Below are 20,636 nucleotides of genomic sequence, written 5' to 3' on the forward strand. Positions count from 1 at the left end.
GCTTTCCTGCTTGGTTGATTCTATCTTCCTTCTGGTCCACTGTACTGTTTTGAGACTCAGATTCCTTCCTTTCACTATTGGCTCTCCTCCGCATATCTTCCTGCATCTCTTTTATGGTAACCTGCATCCTTTCATCTAATTTGTGCCCAAAATCAACCAATTCCGTGAGCTTTCTGATCACCAGTGTTTTGAACTGTGCATCTGATAGATTGGCTATTTCTTGGTCACTCAAAAGGATGAGTCCTGGGGGACTGATCTGTTCTGTTGGAAACATATCTTTCCCTGTCTCTCCTTTTTTCTTTTTTTTTTTCCAGTCTGGTTGCTCTTGTTACGGTGGGGGGCGGAGCCTTAGGTGTTCACTGGGGCTAGGCACCCCAGTCGCTAGATCGAGATGTTATATGTGGGGACGGGGGCGGGAGAGGGGACGGGAGGGGAACAATGGCGGTAGTTCCATTCTCCTGGGCTCAGACCCTTCTCTGGGATCCTGGGCTGCAAGCTCTGTCCTGGTCCACAATCGCCGCCTCACTGGGTCTGCCAGCTGCAGCTTGCGTACTCAGGGATCACTGCTGTGTTCTTACACCCCGGATGGCTGTCATGCCGATTTTGCGCCAAATTTTCCCCGACCTCTGTGCGCCGCCAACCCATGCCAGCCCTGCGCCCGCCTGGCTTGTCTTCTCCTACCAGTCTGGATGTACGGGTCTACTTCAACTTCTTGGCTGTCCGACTTCCATTCAGATAAATCCTCTGTCAGTCCTGGGTGTTATTCTGTCTGTAAATTGTTGTTGTTCTAATCTTGGTTGTGCGAGGAGGTACTGTGTGTCCACCTATTCCTCCATCTTGCCGGAAGTCCCACTTTACTTTTCTATTAATTCACTTTTATATTTCTTAGAAGTGTTGTTCCATGACAGATTAGGAAAAAGTTGGTCTTTCACAAAAGATAGTTTCAGAAGTACTGTTTTATAGTCTGATAATAGAATGAATGGGGTCCAAATTGCTTACATTTAAGAAACATCCCAGGTGGTTCTTATGAACAGAAGCTTTAGAACTATGCAAAGCATTTAAAATGGATTTATTCCTATACAATATACTGTTCTAACAACCTTAGTGATCTGTTATTATCACACTTCAGTTGAGCAAAAGCAGCAAATTACAAAATCAAAGATATAAATCTTTCATTCACTAGTGATACAAAAAAAAAAAAGAAGCCAACACCCTACTAATGCATGATTACTAATATGGGATTCCTTAAAAAGAAAAAAAGCACATATACTTCAACTTTCCATAAAATTCAGTTAGGTTAAATATTCTACCTTCCCCACCGCATCCCTAGTTAAACTACGCAATTCTATTTTTTCTTTGTTTAAAGGCTTACGGAATTATTTCTTTAAACCAAACACAAATATATAATCAATATCTTGTCAAATGTATAATCCTTGTCCTTGCAGAAGAGACTTTCCATTATTAGTAAATTTTTCATAAATTGGGTTTATCTTTAAACCCTTGATTCAGATATTATAAATGACATTTACTTTTAGAACAAAATAGCCCCTTCACAACATCAGGCCAGCCTTAAATTTTTTTTTTTAAATTGGTATAACAGCTTTATTTGTAATAGCCAAAAACTGGCAGTAACCAAAAAGCCTTTCAGCAGCCAATGGCTGAACCAGCTGTAGCATACACATACTGTGGAACTACTAAACAATTACAAAGAAGGAATTATTGATACAGACAACTTGGATAAATCTCAAAAAGACAGTATGCTAAGTGGAAAAAATATATAATAGTCTCTAAGTGACAAAATTATAGACATGGAAAAGAGATGGCTTGTTATCAGGGTTTAGGGATGGAGGTAAGCAGAGAAGAAGAAAGCAGGTATAACTCACTAACAAAGAGTGCCAGCGGTGGTTGCAAAAATCCCCACATGTGATAAAATGACATAGAACAATATACAAACAATATACCAATATCAATTTATACCATAATTGTGTAAGGTATAAACACTGGGGGAAACTGGGAGAAATGGACATGGGTCCTCTCTGCACTGTCTTTGGAACTTTCTGCGAGTCTATAATCAATTTTAAGTAACATTTTTTTGTTGTTTTTTTCAAATATCTAAATGGTTGATTTATTTTTATTTTTATTTTTTTTGGAGAGGGAGATCATTCACTTTCATTTTTTTTTTAATTTTAGTTCTTTTTAAAAAATGTTTTATTGATTATGCTATTACAGTTGTGCCATTTTCCCACCTTTACTCCCCTCCACCCTGCACACCCTCTCCCACCCACATTCCCCCGCTTTAGTTTCTGCCCATGTGTCATACTGTAAGTTCTTTAGCTTCTACTTTTCCTACACTATTCTTACCCTCCCCCTGTCTATTTTCCAGCTACCATCTATGCTACTTATTCTCTGTACTTCTTCCCTCTCTCTCCTCCTCCCACTCCCTCCCCTCTTGATAACCCTCCATGTGATCTCCATTTTTGTGGTTCTGTTCCTGTTCTAGCTGTTTGCTTGGTTTCTTTTTGTTTTTGTTTTAGGTGTGGTTGTTAATAATTGTGAGGTTGCTGTCATTTTACTGTACAGGATTTTTATCTTCTTTTTCTTAGATAAGTCCCTTTAACATTTCATAGAATAATGGCTTGGTGATGATGAACTTCTTTAACTTGACCTTATCTGAGAAGCATTTTATCTGCCCTTCCATTCTAAATGAAAGCTTTGCTGGATAGAGCAATCTGGGATGTAGGTCCTTGCCTTTCATGACTTGGAATACTTGTTTGCAGCCCCTTCTTGCCTGTAAGGTTTCTTTGGAGAAATCAACTGACAATCTGATGGAAACTCCTTTGTAGGTAATTACCTCCTTATCTCTTGCTGCTTCTAGGATTCTCTCCTTAATTTTAATCTTGGGTATTGTAATGATAATGTGCCTTGGTGTGTGCCTCTTTGGGTCCAACTTTTTTGGGACTCTCTGAGCTTCCTGGACTTCCTGGAAGTCTATTTTCTTTGCCAGATTGGGGGAATTCTCCTTCATTATTTGCTCAAATAAGTTTTCAATTTCTTGCACTTCCTCTTCTCCTTCTGGTACCCCTATAATTTGGATGTTAGAACATTTAAAGATATCCTGGAGGTTCCCAAGCCTCTCCTCATTTTTTTGAATTCTTGTTTCTTCATTCTTTTCTGTTGGTTGTTTCTTTCTTCCTTCTGGTCTACTCCATTGATTTGAGTCCCAGTTTGCTTCCCATCACTATTGGTTCCCTGTGCATTTTCCTTTATTTCAGTTGGCATAGCCTTCATTTTTTCATCTAATTTCTGACCAAATTCAACCAATTGTATGAACATCCTGACTCCCAGTGTTTTGAACTGTGCATCTGATAAGTTGGCTATCTTTGTCACCTAGCTGTATTTTTTCTGGAGCTTTGATGTGTTTTTTTGTTTGGGCCATTTTTTGTTTGTCTTGATGTGCCTGTTACATAGTGAGGGGCAGAGCCTTAGGTGTTCACCAGGGCAGGGTAACCCAGTTGTTGGTTTGTGATGCTGTATGTGGGGCAGGGGTCTGAGAGGGAACAATGGTGCCTGCTCTGCTCTCTGCTGGATTTCAGTCACTTCCCCCACTTTCCCTAAGCAAATTGGGTCCTTCTGGTGCTGATTCTGGTGTGGGTAGGCTTGTGTACATTCTAGGAACCTGTGGGTCTCTCCAACGAACTCTCCTGTGAGTCTGGGAGTTTCTTCCAGTACCTCAACCCCCATAGCTGTTTTCAATCACTGTTTTGAGGCTTTATTCCCTGAGCTAGGACCCTGGGTTGCATGGTCTGACTCGCTCCCCAGTTTTGCCTGGTTTATCTGCACGTGAATGTGGGACTGTCCAGTCTGCCAGTTGCCTTGTGCACCGCATGCCTCCACAATCCACCACCCAGCTGGGTCCACCAGATGCCACCTTGCACGCCCGGGGTCCACCTGGCACTGCTCTGCCTCAAGCCCGCTCTGTCCCAGGTGCCCAACTCCGTCCCTCCTATTAGTCTGGATGAATGTGTCTACTTTTTAACTCCTTGGTTGTCAGACTTCCATACAGTTCAATTTTCTGTTGGTACCGATTGTTTTTGTTTCTAAATTGTTGTCCTTATTTTGGTTGTACAAAAAGGCACAGTGCGTCTACTTATGCCTCCATCTTGGCCAGAGTCTAAAATTCTCATCCATTATTCTTATTCTAGGTCAGGGGTCAGAAATTCTTACTGGACAGAGCAAGACAGTCAACACTTTACGCTTTCAGGTCACATGGTCTGTGTGGCACTACTTCACTCTGCTATTATGTGAAAGCAACCACAGACAAATGAGGGAACCTGTATTCCAGTAAGTGTTCATTTATGAACACAGAAATTGGAATTTCTCAAAACTTCATGTGCCACAAAAATGTTATTCTTTGTTTATTTTTTCCAACCATTTAAACCTTACAAACCACTCTTATTCCATGAGCCATATAAAAATAGACAATGGCTATAGTTTACTAACCTGTTTTAGATACATGGGCCATTACCAAGTGAAGGCAAGTTTCTTTAATAGTAAGAGCTAATATTTCTTCAGTGCTTACCATGTGCTAGGCACAGTTCTGAATACTTTATTTGTAAAAATCCTTACAGTAACTCCAGAGGTCGGTAATTTTTCTTACTACCTATTTACATATAAGAAATCAGAGCAGCAGAAACATAGATACATCTGGCCAAGGTTATAAGATAGTAAGTGTCCTTACCAAAATTTCAATTCAGACAGTCTAGCTCAAGTTCACACTCTTAGAGAATATGCAACTGCCTTAGTTCCTACATGAATATTTTGAATGGTATGTTAAAGCAAAACTGAACTCTGACCCAAAAAAACAATATTTCCTTCTATTCAAAACAACGGATGTCTGTTTGGAAAAAAATATGTAACAGAAAATCAGACTCACAATACATCAAAGTCGCATACTGTAATGACAGAAAAACTGCTATTATCTTTAAAGGACTACTTTTTAAATTGTTTACCTCCCACCACTTCTCCCCACTCCAGCCATCCCTACCTTGCCCCCTCGAGCCTACCCTGCTTTGGCTTTGTCCATGTGTCCTTTATTACATATGTTCCTGAAAACCCTTCCCGTTTTTCCCCCCATTATCCTCTCCCACCTCCCCTCTGGCTCAGATATTCCATGCAGCAATGTTTTCACTGATATGTCCCTCAGAGTAAGACATGTAAAGAAAAAATAATCAAATGGGACTTCATCAAAATAAAAAGCTTCTGCCAGGCTAAAGAAAACATCAGCAAAATGCAAAGGGAACCAACCATATGAAAAATATATTTGCAAATCATACCTCGGAGAAGGATTAGATCTCCAAAATATATAAAGAATGCACACAACTCCACTCCAGGAAGATGAACATTCCAATTACAAAATGGGCAAAGGACCTTAACAGACATTTCTACAAGAATGACATATAGAAGGCCGAGAAACATATGAAAAGATGGTCAGCATCACTAGCCATCAGAGAGATGCAAATTAAAACCACAATGATATACCACTTTACATCAGTCAGAATGGCCATCATAACCAACAAACAAGTGCTAGAGAGGTTTGTGGAGAAAAGGGAACCCTAGTGCACTGCTGGTGGGAATGCAGAATGGTGCAGCCACTGTGGAAAACAGTATGAAATTGCCTCAGAAAACTGAAAATGGAACTGCCTTTTGACCCGGAAATTCCACTGCTGGGATTGTACTCTAAGAATCCTGAAACACCAATTCAAAAGAACCTATGCACCCCAATGTTCATAGCAGCACAACTTATAATAGCCAAGTGCTGGAAGCACCCTAAGTGCCTAACAGTAAATGAATGGATCAAAAAACTACGGTACATTTACATAATGGAATACTACGCAGCAGAAAGAAAGAAGGAGCTCCTACCCTTTGCAACAGCATGGATGAAACTGGAGAGCATTATGCTACATGAAATAAGCCTGATGGTTAAGACAAATACTATACAATCTCGCCCATAAGTAGAACCTAATCAACAAAACAAACAAGCAAGCAAAATATAACCAGAGACAATGAAAATAAAGAATTAGTTTTTATCAATTTAGTTTTACATAAAGTTCCTTTCTCCTCTTGGCTCATCACTAAACAAAAATGATTTCTTTCACACAGATAAAACCTGAGAAAAAATTGCTAAATAGACTGTAACATGTTAATATTCTAAAATTCCTGGCAACTTTACATAATAACAAAGCTTTACATAAATATTCCTGGCAACTTTATATTTAAAAAACCCTTTACAGTGCTCACTTTGGCAGCACATATATTAAAATTAGAACAATAGAAGAGTAGCATGACCCCCAAGCAAGGATGACACACAAATTCTTGAAGCATTTCATATTTTGAAGGTGATTAAAAAAATGAAAAACAGAAAACCCTTTACACACACACGAGGGCATACACACACACTTTACACAGATTAAAAAAGTTTAAGGGGCAAGTCAAGGAACACAAATACGGGACTCATGGCCATGGACAATGAGTGGGGGGAGATTGACTGTGGAGTGTGGGGTGGAGGGATGGGGCAGGGAAGAGCAACAGGGGAAACAGGTGGGACAACTGTAACTGAGTAACAATAAAAAACAAAAACTTTATATAATGAAATTGGCAACTAGATATAATAGTGAAAAAATGTTATATATAGCTTTCTAGTTTTTAATAGAAATGAAAACAAATCTTTCATATAGATCATCTACATTTCTTTATACCAATCATATCATATTATTTTATAACACTAACTGTTCTACATTAAATAAATGCAACAATCACAATAGAAATAATTTAAAACATTTCTCTAGAAAAGATGCAATTTAGTTTACCAAATAAGCAGAAAAGTAAATAAATCCTTACGTATGTTGCTGATGTAATTTTGCAATTTCGTTTTCAAAATCTTGAGGTTGATTAGGAATGAAAGAATAATCTGAGAGGTAGCCTGGCAAATTTTCTGACTGACTGAAGTCTCCAAGTTCAGCTAATAAATTAAAGAAAAATATTCACTTTAATACACATTTTTTAAATTTCTACAGCCAAATCAGCAATGTCATGAATTTCATTATATTTCTGGAAGTAAATATTTATGTTTCTATTGTTACCACTTAAACAAGTTATAACAATGCACATAACATTCTTCTAGATCTCAAACAACTTTAGAATTTTTCTTCTGGAATCAAATTGCTAACTAATTGGATGTTTCATTACATTTCCTTGGCAGCAACTTTCTTCTGTATAATAACTTATTTCTAACAGACTTATTTATTAAAGGCAATATATTATCAACATAGATAATGCAATTACACGTTATTTGCCTCAAAACTTGGCTGATACTGCCCTGACCAGTATGGCTCAGTTGGTTGGGCATCATTCCACAAAGCTAAAGTTTGCTGGTTTGATTCCTGAGGTCAGGGCACATGCTTAGGTTGTGGATTTGGTATCCTGTTGGGACATGTACGAGAGGCAACTGGTTGATGTTTCCCTCTCACATCCATGTTTCTGTCCCTCTTTCTCCCTCCCTCCCTCGTTCTCTAAAATTAAACAAGATCTTAAAAAATGAAGTGGGCTGATACTTACACTGAACAGCAAATGAAGCCAAAAGGGCAGCAGTATTATAAGGACAGGGCAATCTAACAAAACAAAACAGAAATACATACCCCAAATTTAAACACAATAATTTCAAAAGCACTATAATTTATATTATATTATTCATACTTCAAATTTCCATGACTTATATTTTAACTATTAAGTTATAAATTTATTTGATGAAAGGAATTCATGTTTTATGTAACCATTTTTCTATAGATTTTTGCAAAGATCATGAATTACTTAAATAATTCAGAATTAAAAGTATTTTTAAACCCCATTACTAAGAATTTAAAATAGCCCACCTTCCAGTAAGTATATCTTGTTTAATTTGCAAAAAATACTGGTACCTTAAAAAAGAAAAGATAGTTAGCATTTACTATAATTATAACATTTAGAGATTAGAAACTGTGTACTTAAATGAACAAAACTGAAATATTTAAGTATTTGCTCCTATAATATGCATATTAAAACATGAAAAGATTTTAAAATAAGCTTTCATAAATTTATGAATCCAAGTTTTAAAATTTGTTGCTAAATGAAATTTCATATTGCAAATATTGTGTTTCCACTAGATGCATTATAAAATTCCTAAAGTTTCTTAAGAGTTACACAATTGAGGGAGAAGATTAGGGAGAAATATGTTAAGAATTGGTGTATGCAGAAAGTAATAAGCCTGGGAAGCACAGTGAAGAGACACAGCAGACCAGTTGAAGAAAACCATTATTTCTGCTAATATAGAAGGTCAACTGCAAGGACAGGCCTATCTTATTAGATTATCTTATTAGACTTCAAGAAACTACTAATTGTAGAAAAGAACCTTTCCATTTTCATTTGAGTTAAAGTTCTTGTTCATCAGAAAAAAACAAACAAACATGTAAGTTCCCTTCCTTACTACTACTCTACTATTATTAGAATTATCAAGTACCCAATTTCCTTCAAAATCAACAAATATAAGAGTAACCTATAACAAGAATCCTGAGGTTACTTACAAGATGGCATTTTCCTGTCCCTGGCTAGTGGGTGAAGTCATTCCCTCATAAATGTATCCAACCTAGGGCAAAATCAACTGCGCTGCAAGTTTACAGAACACCAAAATTTGTGGCTTTACATGTTTAAATAGGGAATTACAGACTTTTATTTCCACCGACTAAAGAAAGTATACGTAGTTCAAGAGACAAAAATCATTAAATATTTTATTTTTTAATCTTTTAAATATATTTTATTGATTATGCTGTTAGTTGTCCCATTTTCCCCCCTTCACTCCCCTCCACCCTCCACATCATCTCCCACCTTCATTCCCCTCCTTTAGTTCATGTCCATGTGTCATACTTTTAAGTTGTTTGGCTTCTACTTTTCCTACACTATTCTTACCCTCCCCCCGCCGTCTATTTTCTACCTACCATCTATGCCACTTATTCTCTATACCTTTTCTCCCTCTCTCCTTCTCCTACTCCCCTGTTGATAACTCTCTATGCGATCTTCATTTCTGTGGTTCTGTTCCTGTTCTAGTTGTTTGCTTAGTTTCTTATTGTTTTTGTTTTAGGTGTGGTTGTTAATAATTGTGAGGTTGCTGTCATTTTACTGTACAGGTTTTTTATCTTCTTTTTCTTAGATAAATCCCTTTAACATTTCATATATTAATGGTTTGGTGGTGATGAACTCCTTTAACTTGACCTTATCTAACAAGCACTTTTTATCTGCCTTCCATTCTAAATGAAAGCTTTGCTAGACAAGGCAATCTTGGATGTAGGTCCTTGCCTTTCATGACTTGGAATACTTGTTTCCAGCCCCTTCTTGCCTGTAAGGTTTCTTTGGAGAAATCAGCTGACAATCTGATGGAAACTCCTTTGTAGGTAATTACCTCCTTATCTCTTGCTGCTTCTAGGATTCTCTCCTTAATTTTAATCTTGGGTATTGTAACTATGATATGCCTTGGTGTATTCCTCTTTGGGTCCAACTTTTTTGGGACTCTGAGCTTCCTGGACTTCCTGGATGTCTATTTTCTTTGTCAGATTGGGAGAATTCTTCATTATTTGCTCAAATAAGTTTTCAGTTTCTTGCACTTCCTCTTCTCCTTCTGGTACCCCTATAATTTGGATGTTGGAACATTTGAAGATATCCTGGAGGTTCCTAAGCCTCTCCTCATTTTTTTGAATTCTTGTTTCTTCATTCTTTTCTGATTGGATGTTTCTTTCTTTCTTTCTTCTGGTCCACTCCACTGATTTGAGTCCTAGTTTCCTTCCCATCACTATTGGTTCCCTGTGCATTTTCCTTTATTTCACTTAGCATAGCCTTCATTTTTTCATCTAATTTGTGACCAAATCCAACCAATTCTGTGAGCATCCTGATTCCCAGTGTTTTGAACTGTGTATCTGATAGGCTGGCTATCTCTTTGTCACCTAGTTGTATTTTTTCTGGAGCTTTGATGTGTTTTTTTGTTTGGGCCATTTTTTTTTTCTCTTGATCCGCTTGTTACATAGCAAGGGGTGGAGCCTTAGGTGTTCACCAGGGCAGGGTAACCCAGTTGTTGGTTTGTGATGCTGTATGTGGGAAAGGTGTCCGAGAGGGAACGATGGTGCTTGCTCTGCTCTCTGTCAGACTTCAGTCACTTCCCCTACCTCCCCCAAGCAAATTGGGCCCTTCTGGTGCTGATTCTGGTGTAGGTGGACTTATGTACATTCTAGGACCCTGTGGGTCACTCCAACTACTTTCCCGTGAGGCTGGGACTTTCTGCTGCTGCTGCCTCAACCCCCATAGCTGTTTTCAATCAGTGGTTTGAGGCTTTATTTCCCTGAGTAGGGACCCTGGGTTGTGCAGTCCATCCCACTCCCCGTTTGTTTCACCTGGTTTATCTGCATGAATGTGGGACTGCCCAGTCTGCCAGCTACTGCCTTGCCAGTCAAGGCAGCTACAGCCTTGTTCGCCCTGTTCCATGATCCTCTGCCTCACTGGGTCCACCAGCCACCGCCTTGCTGGGAGTCCTCGCTGCTGCAGATGCCAGACTTCGCCTCTGCTACCGGACTCTGGATGAATGTTGTCTCCTTTAACTCCTTGGTTGTTGCACTTCCATACAGTTTGATTTTGCCTCAGTTCTGGTTATTTCTTGTTGTTAAATTGTTGTTGTCCTTTTGGTTGTGTGAGGAGGCACAGTGTGTCTACCTACATGTCCATGTTGGCTGGAAGTCCTTAGTTGTTTTTTTGATTAAAGTCATTCAAGAGCTCCATGACAATTCAAATGACCAAAGAATATAATTAAGGTTTTTTGGGAATCAGATATTGATTAGAATTTTTTTTTAAAAAAGCTGATACAAATATCCTGGCTTCATATATTTAATAGAGTCCCTGAGGCTTAATACATAATATTATAAAAATTATTATTATTCAATCTTGACAACATTTTCTATTTAGCCTACTTAGTTTTATAATTATAAACAAAACTTTTCTAATCCTGACAATGACTAATACCATAAACTAAACACTGAAAAGATATGAAAATAATGTCCTTTTTATTCTCATAATTTCTGAGAAAACTCAAATTCCAATGATGCAAGCAATACTAAATGACATTTACTTATTTTTTAAAAGATTAAAAAATTATACTTGGGAGGGTCAGATGGGAAGGGAGGAAGAAACAGGAAACACTGATGTGCAAGAGAAACAGTGATCAGTTGCCCTCACATGCCCCCAGATGGGGACCTGGCCTGAAACCCAGGCATGTGGCCTTAGTGGGAATCTCACTGGCACAAGCCAGTGCTCAATCTACTGAGCCACAGCATCCAGGGCACTAAATGACATTTAATCTGGAATCTCTATAGGTTCATTCTTTTTCACCACTAACCTAAAATGGAACTTCAAGGTAAGGAGGTGTTGCAGATTTCCTGTTTTATGGGGTTTATATTAGTCCTTGCCTTAAGCACTGTGGCTAAGGGTGTCTAATTACTAATCAGGACCATCACATTAAAGTCATCTAAGCACTAACTTTTTAAAGGAGTACTTCTTAAACCTGGAAACTGGGGTGCTTGCAATGCTTATGCACAGGTCCCATCTGAGACTTATTAAATCAGAGTATCTAGGGGTGTGGCCAAGGCAAGAACTACCATAAGTATTCTGATTTGTAATCAGTAGCGAATCACTGATGGACAATATATACTATGGTAATAAAGTTAAACTAGCCACTTATCTCACTTTACCAAATAGTTTCAATGACAAGATTATAAATCCATTATAAAGGATTTTTGAATAATCCATTATTCTGATGGAAACAAGAATAATTTTCTAGACTGATGGAATGAGTACAAATTAATTCCTCAGTTACTATCAAACTTGATTTTACTTTCTTCTACTTTCAGAAGACATTTCTACTTAAGTATCAGTGAGACACATTTATTCCTTGATTATGTTTTCAACATATGGTAAAAAAATCAACACATTCAAGTTCCATTAAGAAATTCAAAGACAAGTTTTTTAGTGAAGTAAATTGTGAATATGTCTACAATTGGCAATATTTTAACTGCTTCTGCTAACAAAATTTTCATAAGTATTCAATACATTAGAAATCCAATTTAAATTTATTGATCCCTTAATTACAAACATATATTATACATCTAAAATTTGATTACTAAAACATTATAGAATACTTTGCTACTTGATTTAAAGTTATATGTACCAGGAAATAATAAAATGCATTAAAAATGTTTTATAATTCACAATCTTCATTAATTCAGACTAGTTTCCTTGAAATTCATCCAAAATTAGTTGTTTTTTTTTTAAATCCTTACCCAAGGACATTTTTTCATTGCTTTGAGAGAGAGAGAAAGGGAACAAAGAGAAAGAACAATTGGTTGCCTCCTGTACGTGTCCAGACCTGGAAATAGAACCCAAAGCCCAGGTAATGTGCCCTGACTGGGAATTGAACACTGTTGGGGTAGCTCAAGACATACGGCCCCTCCGTGACCTCAGAGAACAGGTAGATGCCTGGTCAACAGCCATGAAGGAGGGAGGAAAACAGTCTGTATCTGGAGTCCCAACCTTCTCAAAGCCTCTGTGTTTATCACAACCCTGTAGTATTTTTACACACTACTACAGCTCTTTCCCCCCTGTCACTACTCTCTCCCTAACCCAAGTAGCACCAAGGCTGGAGGTTGGGTGTGGTCTTTCTTGCCTGACACATCACCATCAGTGCACTTCCCTGTAACATGAGTAATAAATGGCATGTCCACAGCATTTCTGTATTTGCTAGTTCTCTGGGTGGTTTTTTCAGAATATCATGAATGTAAGTATAACTAACTCCCCAGTCTGGATTCCTGCATTATAAACCTGCAATATTTTGGTAACGGGTACAATGCTCCAACCAACTGAGCCACAGTGGCCAGGGCCAAAATTAGGTTTTACTATACTAAAAATCTTGTTTTTAAATTAACAACAACAAAACCTGACTAAGAGCTACAGTATTAAACTAAAAGGCATTCATATAACACAATTTTGCTTTTCAAGATAAATTAACTTGGATATTATTAGTTTCAAACATTAGGACTGCCTAATCCAGGAACCATGTACTCTTGAGTTGCCCTATTATAAAAACAAAGGACCGCCCCCGCCCCCCCCCCACACCCCCCAACACAAAAACAGAAAAGGACTCTAAAGGATGTCAATCTAATTTTTCTTACTTGGTCTACTGAAAACCCTACTGCACAGATACCTGGGGGATTGGCAGGTACAGGGAAGTATCTTTAATTTATTCTTCTGTTTTTCTACTTCACCACAGTGTTCTAAAGGATAACCAATAAATTAACATCTAAAAGCCTATCTAGAGGTAGCTTTAGGTACAGATTTTAAATTTGGCTATCTTTTAGAATAATTCTCAATGTAGTCATTGACCTATATTCTTATATCTGATACTTTTATGGAAGGTATAATATGCTAATATCCATTCTCTCTTATTTTGTTAATGAATGTCTTTCCTAATTATGTCTTTCAAACAACACATTATTACCATTCAGGTTATTTTAATACCAACAGTTACCACACAGATTATTTCCACTACTTCTAACTTAAACAGTTCACCTGACTTTCACACACTATCAAAATGCTCATCTGGGCCATTCTTGTATTTTCAATCTACACTTGGGAATCAGCTAATGCAGAGGGCCAACTTGTTGTAGACAGATTTCTACTGCAAAGGTGGTCAATGTCCCTAACCTCCATATTTTTCAAGAGTCAACCATAGATAGATTATGGTTTTTCATGGGGAAAAAAGGCAGGCACAGTTCTCACTCTGCAGCACTACTTAAACTGCCACATCATCTGATTACTTCAATTAGTTACAGCAAGGCTGCTTAATCATTTTTCACAAGTAGAAAATTTTAGTATTTATGTAGCCCAGGAGGCTGCTTGTGGCTGGATGGGGTAGCCCTGGGGTCCCAATCTCCTAAAGCAGTCCCAAATGGAAGCACATCCAAGACAGAAGGAAACTGTTTTCTTTGAACATCTATAACCTATAACCTACCAGTGTGCTGCTGATAAACTCAGAATTATGGCATGGCAATCTACATTACTTTTGCCTAATTAATTACAAAATTTCACAATAATTTTGACAATATTTTCAAGAAAAATATACTCTATAAACTTACCTTGTATACTCTTCTTGTAACTTGTTGGGGTCACTTACAAAAAACTTGACTCTAAAGTTCAAATTGTAAGGAGATCCTCCTAGAATTAATAAAAGCAGTTCTAATTAATCAGATAATATTAACCCTTTATCTTTATAAAATATATTTGCAAAACATGAAGTAAATATGTATGCTCACTCTTTAGTTGTTTCCTTATTGGTTTATTTGGATCCAGCCACCTCTGAAAAATAAAAAAATGAGGCTGATTTCATTTTTCCTTGGAGAACTAATATACAGATTCATGCAAATCTGTTCCAGTTGAAGACTAATGATAAAAACTGCCTTTTTTAAAAGGCCTAGGTAGGAAAAAATCATTAGCTTACAGGTTTTGATATCAAATATAACAAAATTATGTTAGAAAGTACTGAATGTACTTGTGGTGGCTTTAAGACTTTTATTGTAATTTCACATCAAATTATATAGTGTGCAATAACCTCTATTCCAAAAGTAAAAATGCTTAATAATTACTGTAATCTAATGTGATTTCCACTAATTTAACTATATTATATAACAGTCTGGCAAATTAAAATCCTCTTATCTCATAAAACTATGCTTGGCCTTACACTTTCATTCAAACAAAATGTGTACATCAGGAAAATCTACTCTTAAGAGAAATGTTTTAGTCTTGGCCAGGTAGCCCAGTTGATCAGAGCATCATCCTGTACATGAAAGTTATGAGTTTGATTCCTGGTCAGGGCACATCCCTGGGTTACAGGCCCAGTCACCCCACTGGGGTGAGTATGAGAGGCAAAGAGTCTATATTTCTCTACCTCTCTTTCTCCCTCCCTCTCTCTCTATCTAAAAATAAATAAGATCTTGAAAAAAAAAATCAACCAATAAATGCATAAGTACAACAACAAATTGATGTTTCTCTCTTCCCCCTTCACCCTCATTCTCTAAAAAATAAATAAATTTAAAAATCAATTTTGTAACTTCTACCCTATTTCTTAAAAAATAAATAAACTATTCCCCCAAAAGAAAATCACACTAGTTTTTTAAGAGACAATGTTTAGTTTTGAGCAGGACTGCTTTTTGTATGTGAGAATTTTAAGTAGCCTCAACACTTCTGAATGCCAGTTAGGCTCTATTTTAGAAAAAAAGTTAACTGAATTCAGGAAATATTTCAACTACTAACATGTTTGAATTTAAAAATTAAGGAACTCAAAATGAGGTTATAGATGTGACAAATTATAGATTTTCAAAGCACTACACAAATATAAGCTTATATATCATTATTTATAATCCTTACATCCCATAATTGATTCCATGAAGAACACATAATAGATTTTATGTTGGGAGTAATCCAGGTATCTTTTCTTTTCACTACTCCTAACATCCAATATTTCAAATCCATTTGATTCTACCTTCAAACTATACCTAGAACTTAACGATTCTTCTCCACTTAGTCTGCCACCATCCTTATTTCTGGTTTGGCTCTGGCCACAGCCTCTTAATAACTTTCCTTACCACCTTCTACCTCCTCTATCTACAAGCTGGAGTACTCTTTTAAAATGTAACTTCACTCCTTTGTTTAATATCTCCTGATAATTTATCAACACATGATCTCTTCTTACCTCTTCTACCCCAATTTATTGAGTTCTAGCCATAAATGCCTCCTTTCTGTTATTCAATGATGCCATCTTAGGGCCGTCAGTTCCACATTTCCGTAATACATAGAATGTCCTTCTCCAGCGGCACCATGGCTGACTCCTTTTATTACCTGTATCTCGGCTTAAATGTTACCTCCTCAGAGAGGTCTTCACTGACTACACTATCAAAAGTATGTCACAAAGCTCCTATTTACTTAGTTATTTTCCAGGCACAGGACATTAAATTCTCTTATCTAACACTTTTTCTTCATTATAATATGTTTTTTTTTCCTTTTTATCACCCATTTCTTTCATTTAGACTATGGATTCTATGAGGTAAGGGATAAAATCTAATTCATTCAAAGCTGAACAGCCAGCACCTAGCATAGGACGTGACATATAATATTTATTAAAAATATTTTGTGAAGAACTGATTACACCTGCTGAATAACTCAACAGTCAAGGGGGATAGGGTGTTTCTGTGGCAAAAATAGGCCCATTATCACTCCTATTTAATAAACTTGTTTCCCCTACACAACCACACATTTATCCACCTTCCCACCCATCTATTTATTAATCTGGTGACTTCGTATTTCACATTTTAGACTAAGAGTCATAAATTACTTTTATTTTAATGCTTGTCCAAAATAAAAATTTGGGATTGGTCAATCTATCAAAAGCCTTCTTTCCTCACTGAGTTCCCCTTAAAAATATTCTGATATCAGAGATACAAATACATTGACATATACAAATAGATGTGTTAATCTGACATAGTTGAGGATAAATACAACGATAAGCACTGGAAAATTTACGAGACCTCATCAATGATGTCATTGAGACAGGACTTAGGATCTTTCTAGGCTTAAAACAAGAAAATGGAACAATACTATAATGAGTACTACTAGTGAGTCAAGATACTGTTCACAGTAAAAACACATCATTATGTCAAAAGAAAAACAAAGCAGGGAAAAGGAAAACATATAAAGCAGGTCTACAAATCAGTAAGAGAAGATCAACCCTAATAGAAAAACATACGACAAGATAAAAATAGAAAATAGAAAGTTTATAAGAACTATAAATAGCATTCTAGTATATGAAAAGATATTCTTTTTTTTTTTTAAAGAAAATCTTAAGCTCCATCTTTTTTTTAAAAAATATTTTATTTATTTATTTTTAGAGAGGGAAGGGAGGGAGATAGAGAGAGAGAGAGAGAGAGAGAAACATCAATGTGCGGTTGCTGGGGGTTATGGCCTGCAACCCAGGAATGTACCCTGGCTGGGAATCGAACCTGGGACACTTTGGTTCCCAGCCCGCGCTCAATCCACTGAGCTACGCCAGTCAGGGGAAAAGATATTCAATCTTAATCATAATTAGAGAAATAGTCTTCATTAGGTTATCATCATTCAACAATAACACTGACAAAGATTAAACCTTTTACTTTTTATTATTTTTAATACATTTTATTGATTATGCTATTACAATTGTCCCATTCCCCCTGCTTCTTCCACTCTGCCCTGCACCTTCACTCCCACCACTCCCCTCCTTTAGTTCATGCCCATGGGTTGTACATATTAATTCTTTGGCTTCTCTATTTGCTATAATATTCTTTACTTCCACCTGTCTACTTTATAGACCCTTTATGCTTCTTATTCCCTGTACCTTTTACCCCAATCGCCTCCCCGCCACTTCCTACTGCTAACATTCCATGTAATCTCCATTTCTATGACTCTGTTCCTGTTCTAGTTGTTTGCTTTGTTTTGTTTTTGTTTTCTTAGGTTCGGTTGTTGATAGTTTTAAGTTTGTTGTCATTTTACTGTTCATATTTTTTATCTTCTTTTTCTTCGGTAAGCTCCTTTATCATTTCATATAAGGGTTTGGTGAATATGAACTCCTTTAACTTGATCTTATCTGGGAAGCACTTTACCTGATGATAGCTTCGCTGAAGCTGGATAGAGCATTCTTGGATGTAGGTCCTTGCCTTTCATGACTTGGAAAATTTCTTTCCAGTTTATTCTTGCCTGCAAGGTTTCTTCTAAGAAATCAACCGACAGTCTTATGGGAACTCCTTTGTAGGTAACTGTCTCCTTTTCTCTTGCTGCTTTTAAGATTCTCTCCTTATCTTTAATCTTGGGTAAAGTAATTACGATGTGCCTCAGTGTGTGCTTCCTGGGTCCAACTTCTTTGGGACTCTCTGAGCTTTCTGGACTTCCTGGAAGTCTATTTCCTTTGCCAGATTGGGGAAGTTCTCTTTCATCATGTTTTCAAATAAGTTTTCAATCTCTTGCTCTTCCTCTTCTCCTTCTGGCATCCCTATAATTCAGATATTGGAACATTTAAAGTTGTCCTTGAGGTTCCTAAGCCTCTCCTCATTTTTTTGAATTCTTGTTTCTTCATTCTGTTCTGATTGAATGTTTATTTCTTCCTTCTGCTCCAAACTGTTGAGTCCTGGTTTCCTTCCCTTCACTGTTGGTTCCCTGTGAACATTTTCCTTCATTTCACTTTTCACAACCTTCACTTTTCCCTCTAATTTGTGACCATATTCAACCAGTTCTCTGAGCATCCTGATTATCAGAGTTTTGAACTGTGCATCAGATAGTTTGGCTATCTCTTTATGGCTCAGCTGTATTTTTCCCCCCCAAAATTGGGCCATTTTTTTTTTTTGTCTTGGCAGGCCTGTTATGTAGTAAGTTGTAGAGTCTTAGGTATTTGCCAGGGTGAGGCAACCCATGTCACTGCGTTGTGAAGATGTATGTGGGGGAGGGCTCCAAGAGGGAACAGTGCAGTTTCCTCAGCTCTTGCTGGCTTTCAGTCACATCTTCCACTACCCACAAGCAAACTGGGCCCTCTGGTGCTGGTTCCTGGGTATGTGGGTTTGTGTATGTTCTAGGACCCTCTGGGACTCTCCAACGAACTCTCCTGGGAGGCTGGGGCTTTCTCCTGTTGCCGCAACATCCACAGGTATTTCAGTCAGAGGTTTTGAGGCTTTATTTTCCTATGCCGGAACCCTGGGTTGCACAGTCTGTCTTGCTCCCCAGTTGTTCCTCCAGGTTTATCTGCATGCCAATGTGGGACTTCCTACTCTGCCAGCTGCTGTGCCTCGCCCACCCTGGTCCTCCAGCTGCCGCCTTGCTGTGGGTCTTCTCTGCTTAGTTGCCCATCTTATCCAGACCTCCTACAGGTCTGGATAAATGTTTCTTCTTTAACTCCTTGGTCGTCAGACTTCCATACAATTAGATTTTCTGGCAGTTTTGGTTGTATTTTGTTTTTAAATTTGTTGTCCTTCTTGTGGTTGTGCGAGAAGGCATAGTGTATATACCTATGCCTCCATCTTAAGTTTAAAACTTTTAATGACATACCACAATGGCAAGAATGTGAAGAAAACAGCACTCATATATAACGTGAGAAGATAAGTTATAGCACCTCAATGTAGGACAACCTGGTAATATTTATCAAAATACAAAATGCGTATCATCATGGACTCAGCATTATTTTTATGTATCATTTTAACTGATATATCTCACACGATATAAAGATTCACCATTTTAGAGTATAAACTTCAGTGTACTTTAGTATATTCACTATGTTGTACAACCATCAACACCAAATAATGTCAAAATATTTGCAACACCCCACCCCAAATCCTATTTCTTTCTATTAGCAGTCAGTTCTAATATTGCACTACCCACAGGATATAGCCATTACTAATCTACTTACTCTCTGTATAGATTTGTTCTGGACATTCATATGAATACAATCATATAACAGGTAATCTGCCTATCTTCTTTACTTAATACAGCAGCCTTCCCCCACCCATCCACAGATATAGTCCAAGACCCAACTGGATACCTATGATCCTTCATATCTATATCTATATTTCTATATCTATATCTATCTATCTATATCTATGATAAAGTTTAACTTATAAATTAGGCACAGTAAGCAAATAATAATAATAAAATAAAACAATTATAACACTATACTACAGTGAAAGTTATATAAATGTGGTCTGTCTCAAAATATTTTATTGTACAATATTTACATTTCTGGTAATCATGTGAGATGATGCAATGTCTACATGAGATGAAATGAGGTAAATGATATACGCATTGTGATGTAACATTAGGCTACTACTAACTTTCTGGTGATATATGAGGAAGATCACTGGCTTCAGGTGATCATAAGTAATCAAGCCACGAGGAACTATTAAGGACTTATGGGTAGGTAGTGTATATAGCATGGATACGATGGACAAAGACATGATTCATGTCCTGGGGAGGATGGCGCGCGATTTCATCATACAACTAAGAATGGTGAGCAACTTAAAACTTAAGAATTGTTTGTTTCTACAGTTTTCCATTTAGTATTTTAGGACTGTAGGTAACTGAAACCGCAGAAAGCAAAACTATGGATTAAGGGGCCACTACTGTATAATGCTTTTAAGGTTCACCCACATTGTAGCATGTAACAGTACTTCATTACACTTTTATAGTTGACATTTGGTTACTTCTATCTTTTGTCTATTATAATAATATTGCTGTAAACATTTGTTTACAAATTTTTTGTGTAAATATGTGTTTCAGTTCTCTCAGGTATATACCTATAACTGACATTATTTGGTAAATGGTAATACTGTACTTAAATTTTGAAGGAATTGCCAATTTACTTTCATAATGGCTGCAACTTTTTACATTCCCACAATATGAGATTTCTAATCTCTCTGTATCTTCATCAATACATGTTCCCGTCTCCCTTT

General features: G+C 37.1%; 1 protein-coding gene and 1 non-coding gene across 6 annotated transcripts in view; one reads left to right on the forward strand and one right to left on the reverse strand.

The window, feature by feature from the left end:
• PTPN4 (protein tyrosine phosphatase non-receptor type 4) overlaps positions 1 to 20,636 on the reverse strand; it is a 292,305-nt gene that overhangs the window by 131,194 nt on the left and 140,475 nt on the right. For 3 of the 5 annotated variants that reach the window (XM_036023611.1, XM_036023612.1, XM_036023613.1), the window contains exons 4-8: positions 14,433 to 14,475; positions 14,256 to 14,355; positions 7,929 to 7,973; positions 7,615 to 7,667; positions 6,898 to 7,018 (exon numbers count right to left, since the gene is read on the reverse strand). In XM_036023611.1, the coding sequence (XP_035879504.1) occupies positions 6,898 to 7,018; positions 7,615 to 7,667; positions 7,929 to 7,973; positions 14,256 to 14,355; positions 14,433 to 14,475 (362 nt within the window). The remainder of the gene's footprint in view (positions 1 to 6,897; positions 7,019 to 7,614; positions 7,668 to 7,928; positions 7,974 to 14,255; positions 14,356 to 14,432; positions 14,476 to 20,636) is intronic. The other 2 variants (XM_036023614.1, XM_028533478.2) reach the window with 1 other exon arrangement.
• On the forward strand, positions 6,290 to 6,392 carry LOC114514384. The gene has a single exon (XR_003686042.1). It is a non-coding gene; the product is annotated as a U6 spliceosomal RNA (small nuclear RNA).

The sequence above is a fragment of the Phyllostomus discolor genome, chromosome 4 (assembly GCF_004126475.2).
Source record: "Phyllostomus discolor isolate MPI-MPIP mPhyDis1 chromosome 4, mPhyDis1.pri.v3, whole genome shotgun sequence".
NCBI classification, from domain to species: domain Eukaryota; kingdom Metazoa; phylum Chordata; class Mammalia; order Chiroptera; family Phyllostomidae; genus Phyllostomus; species Phyllostomus discolor.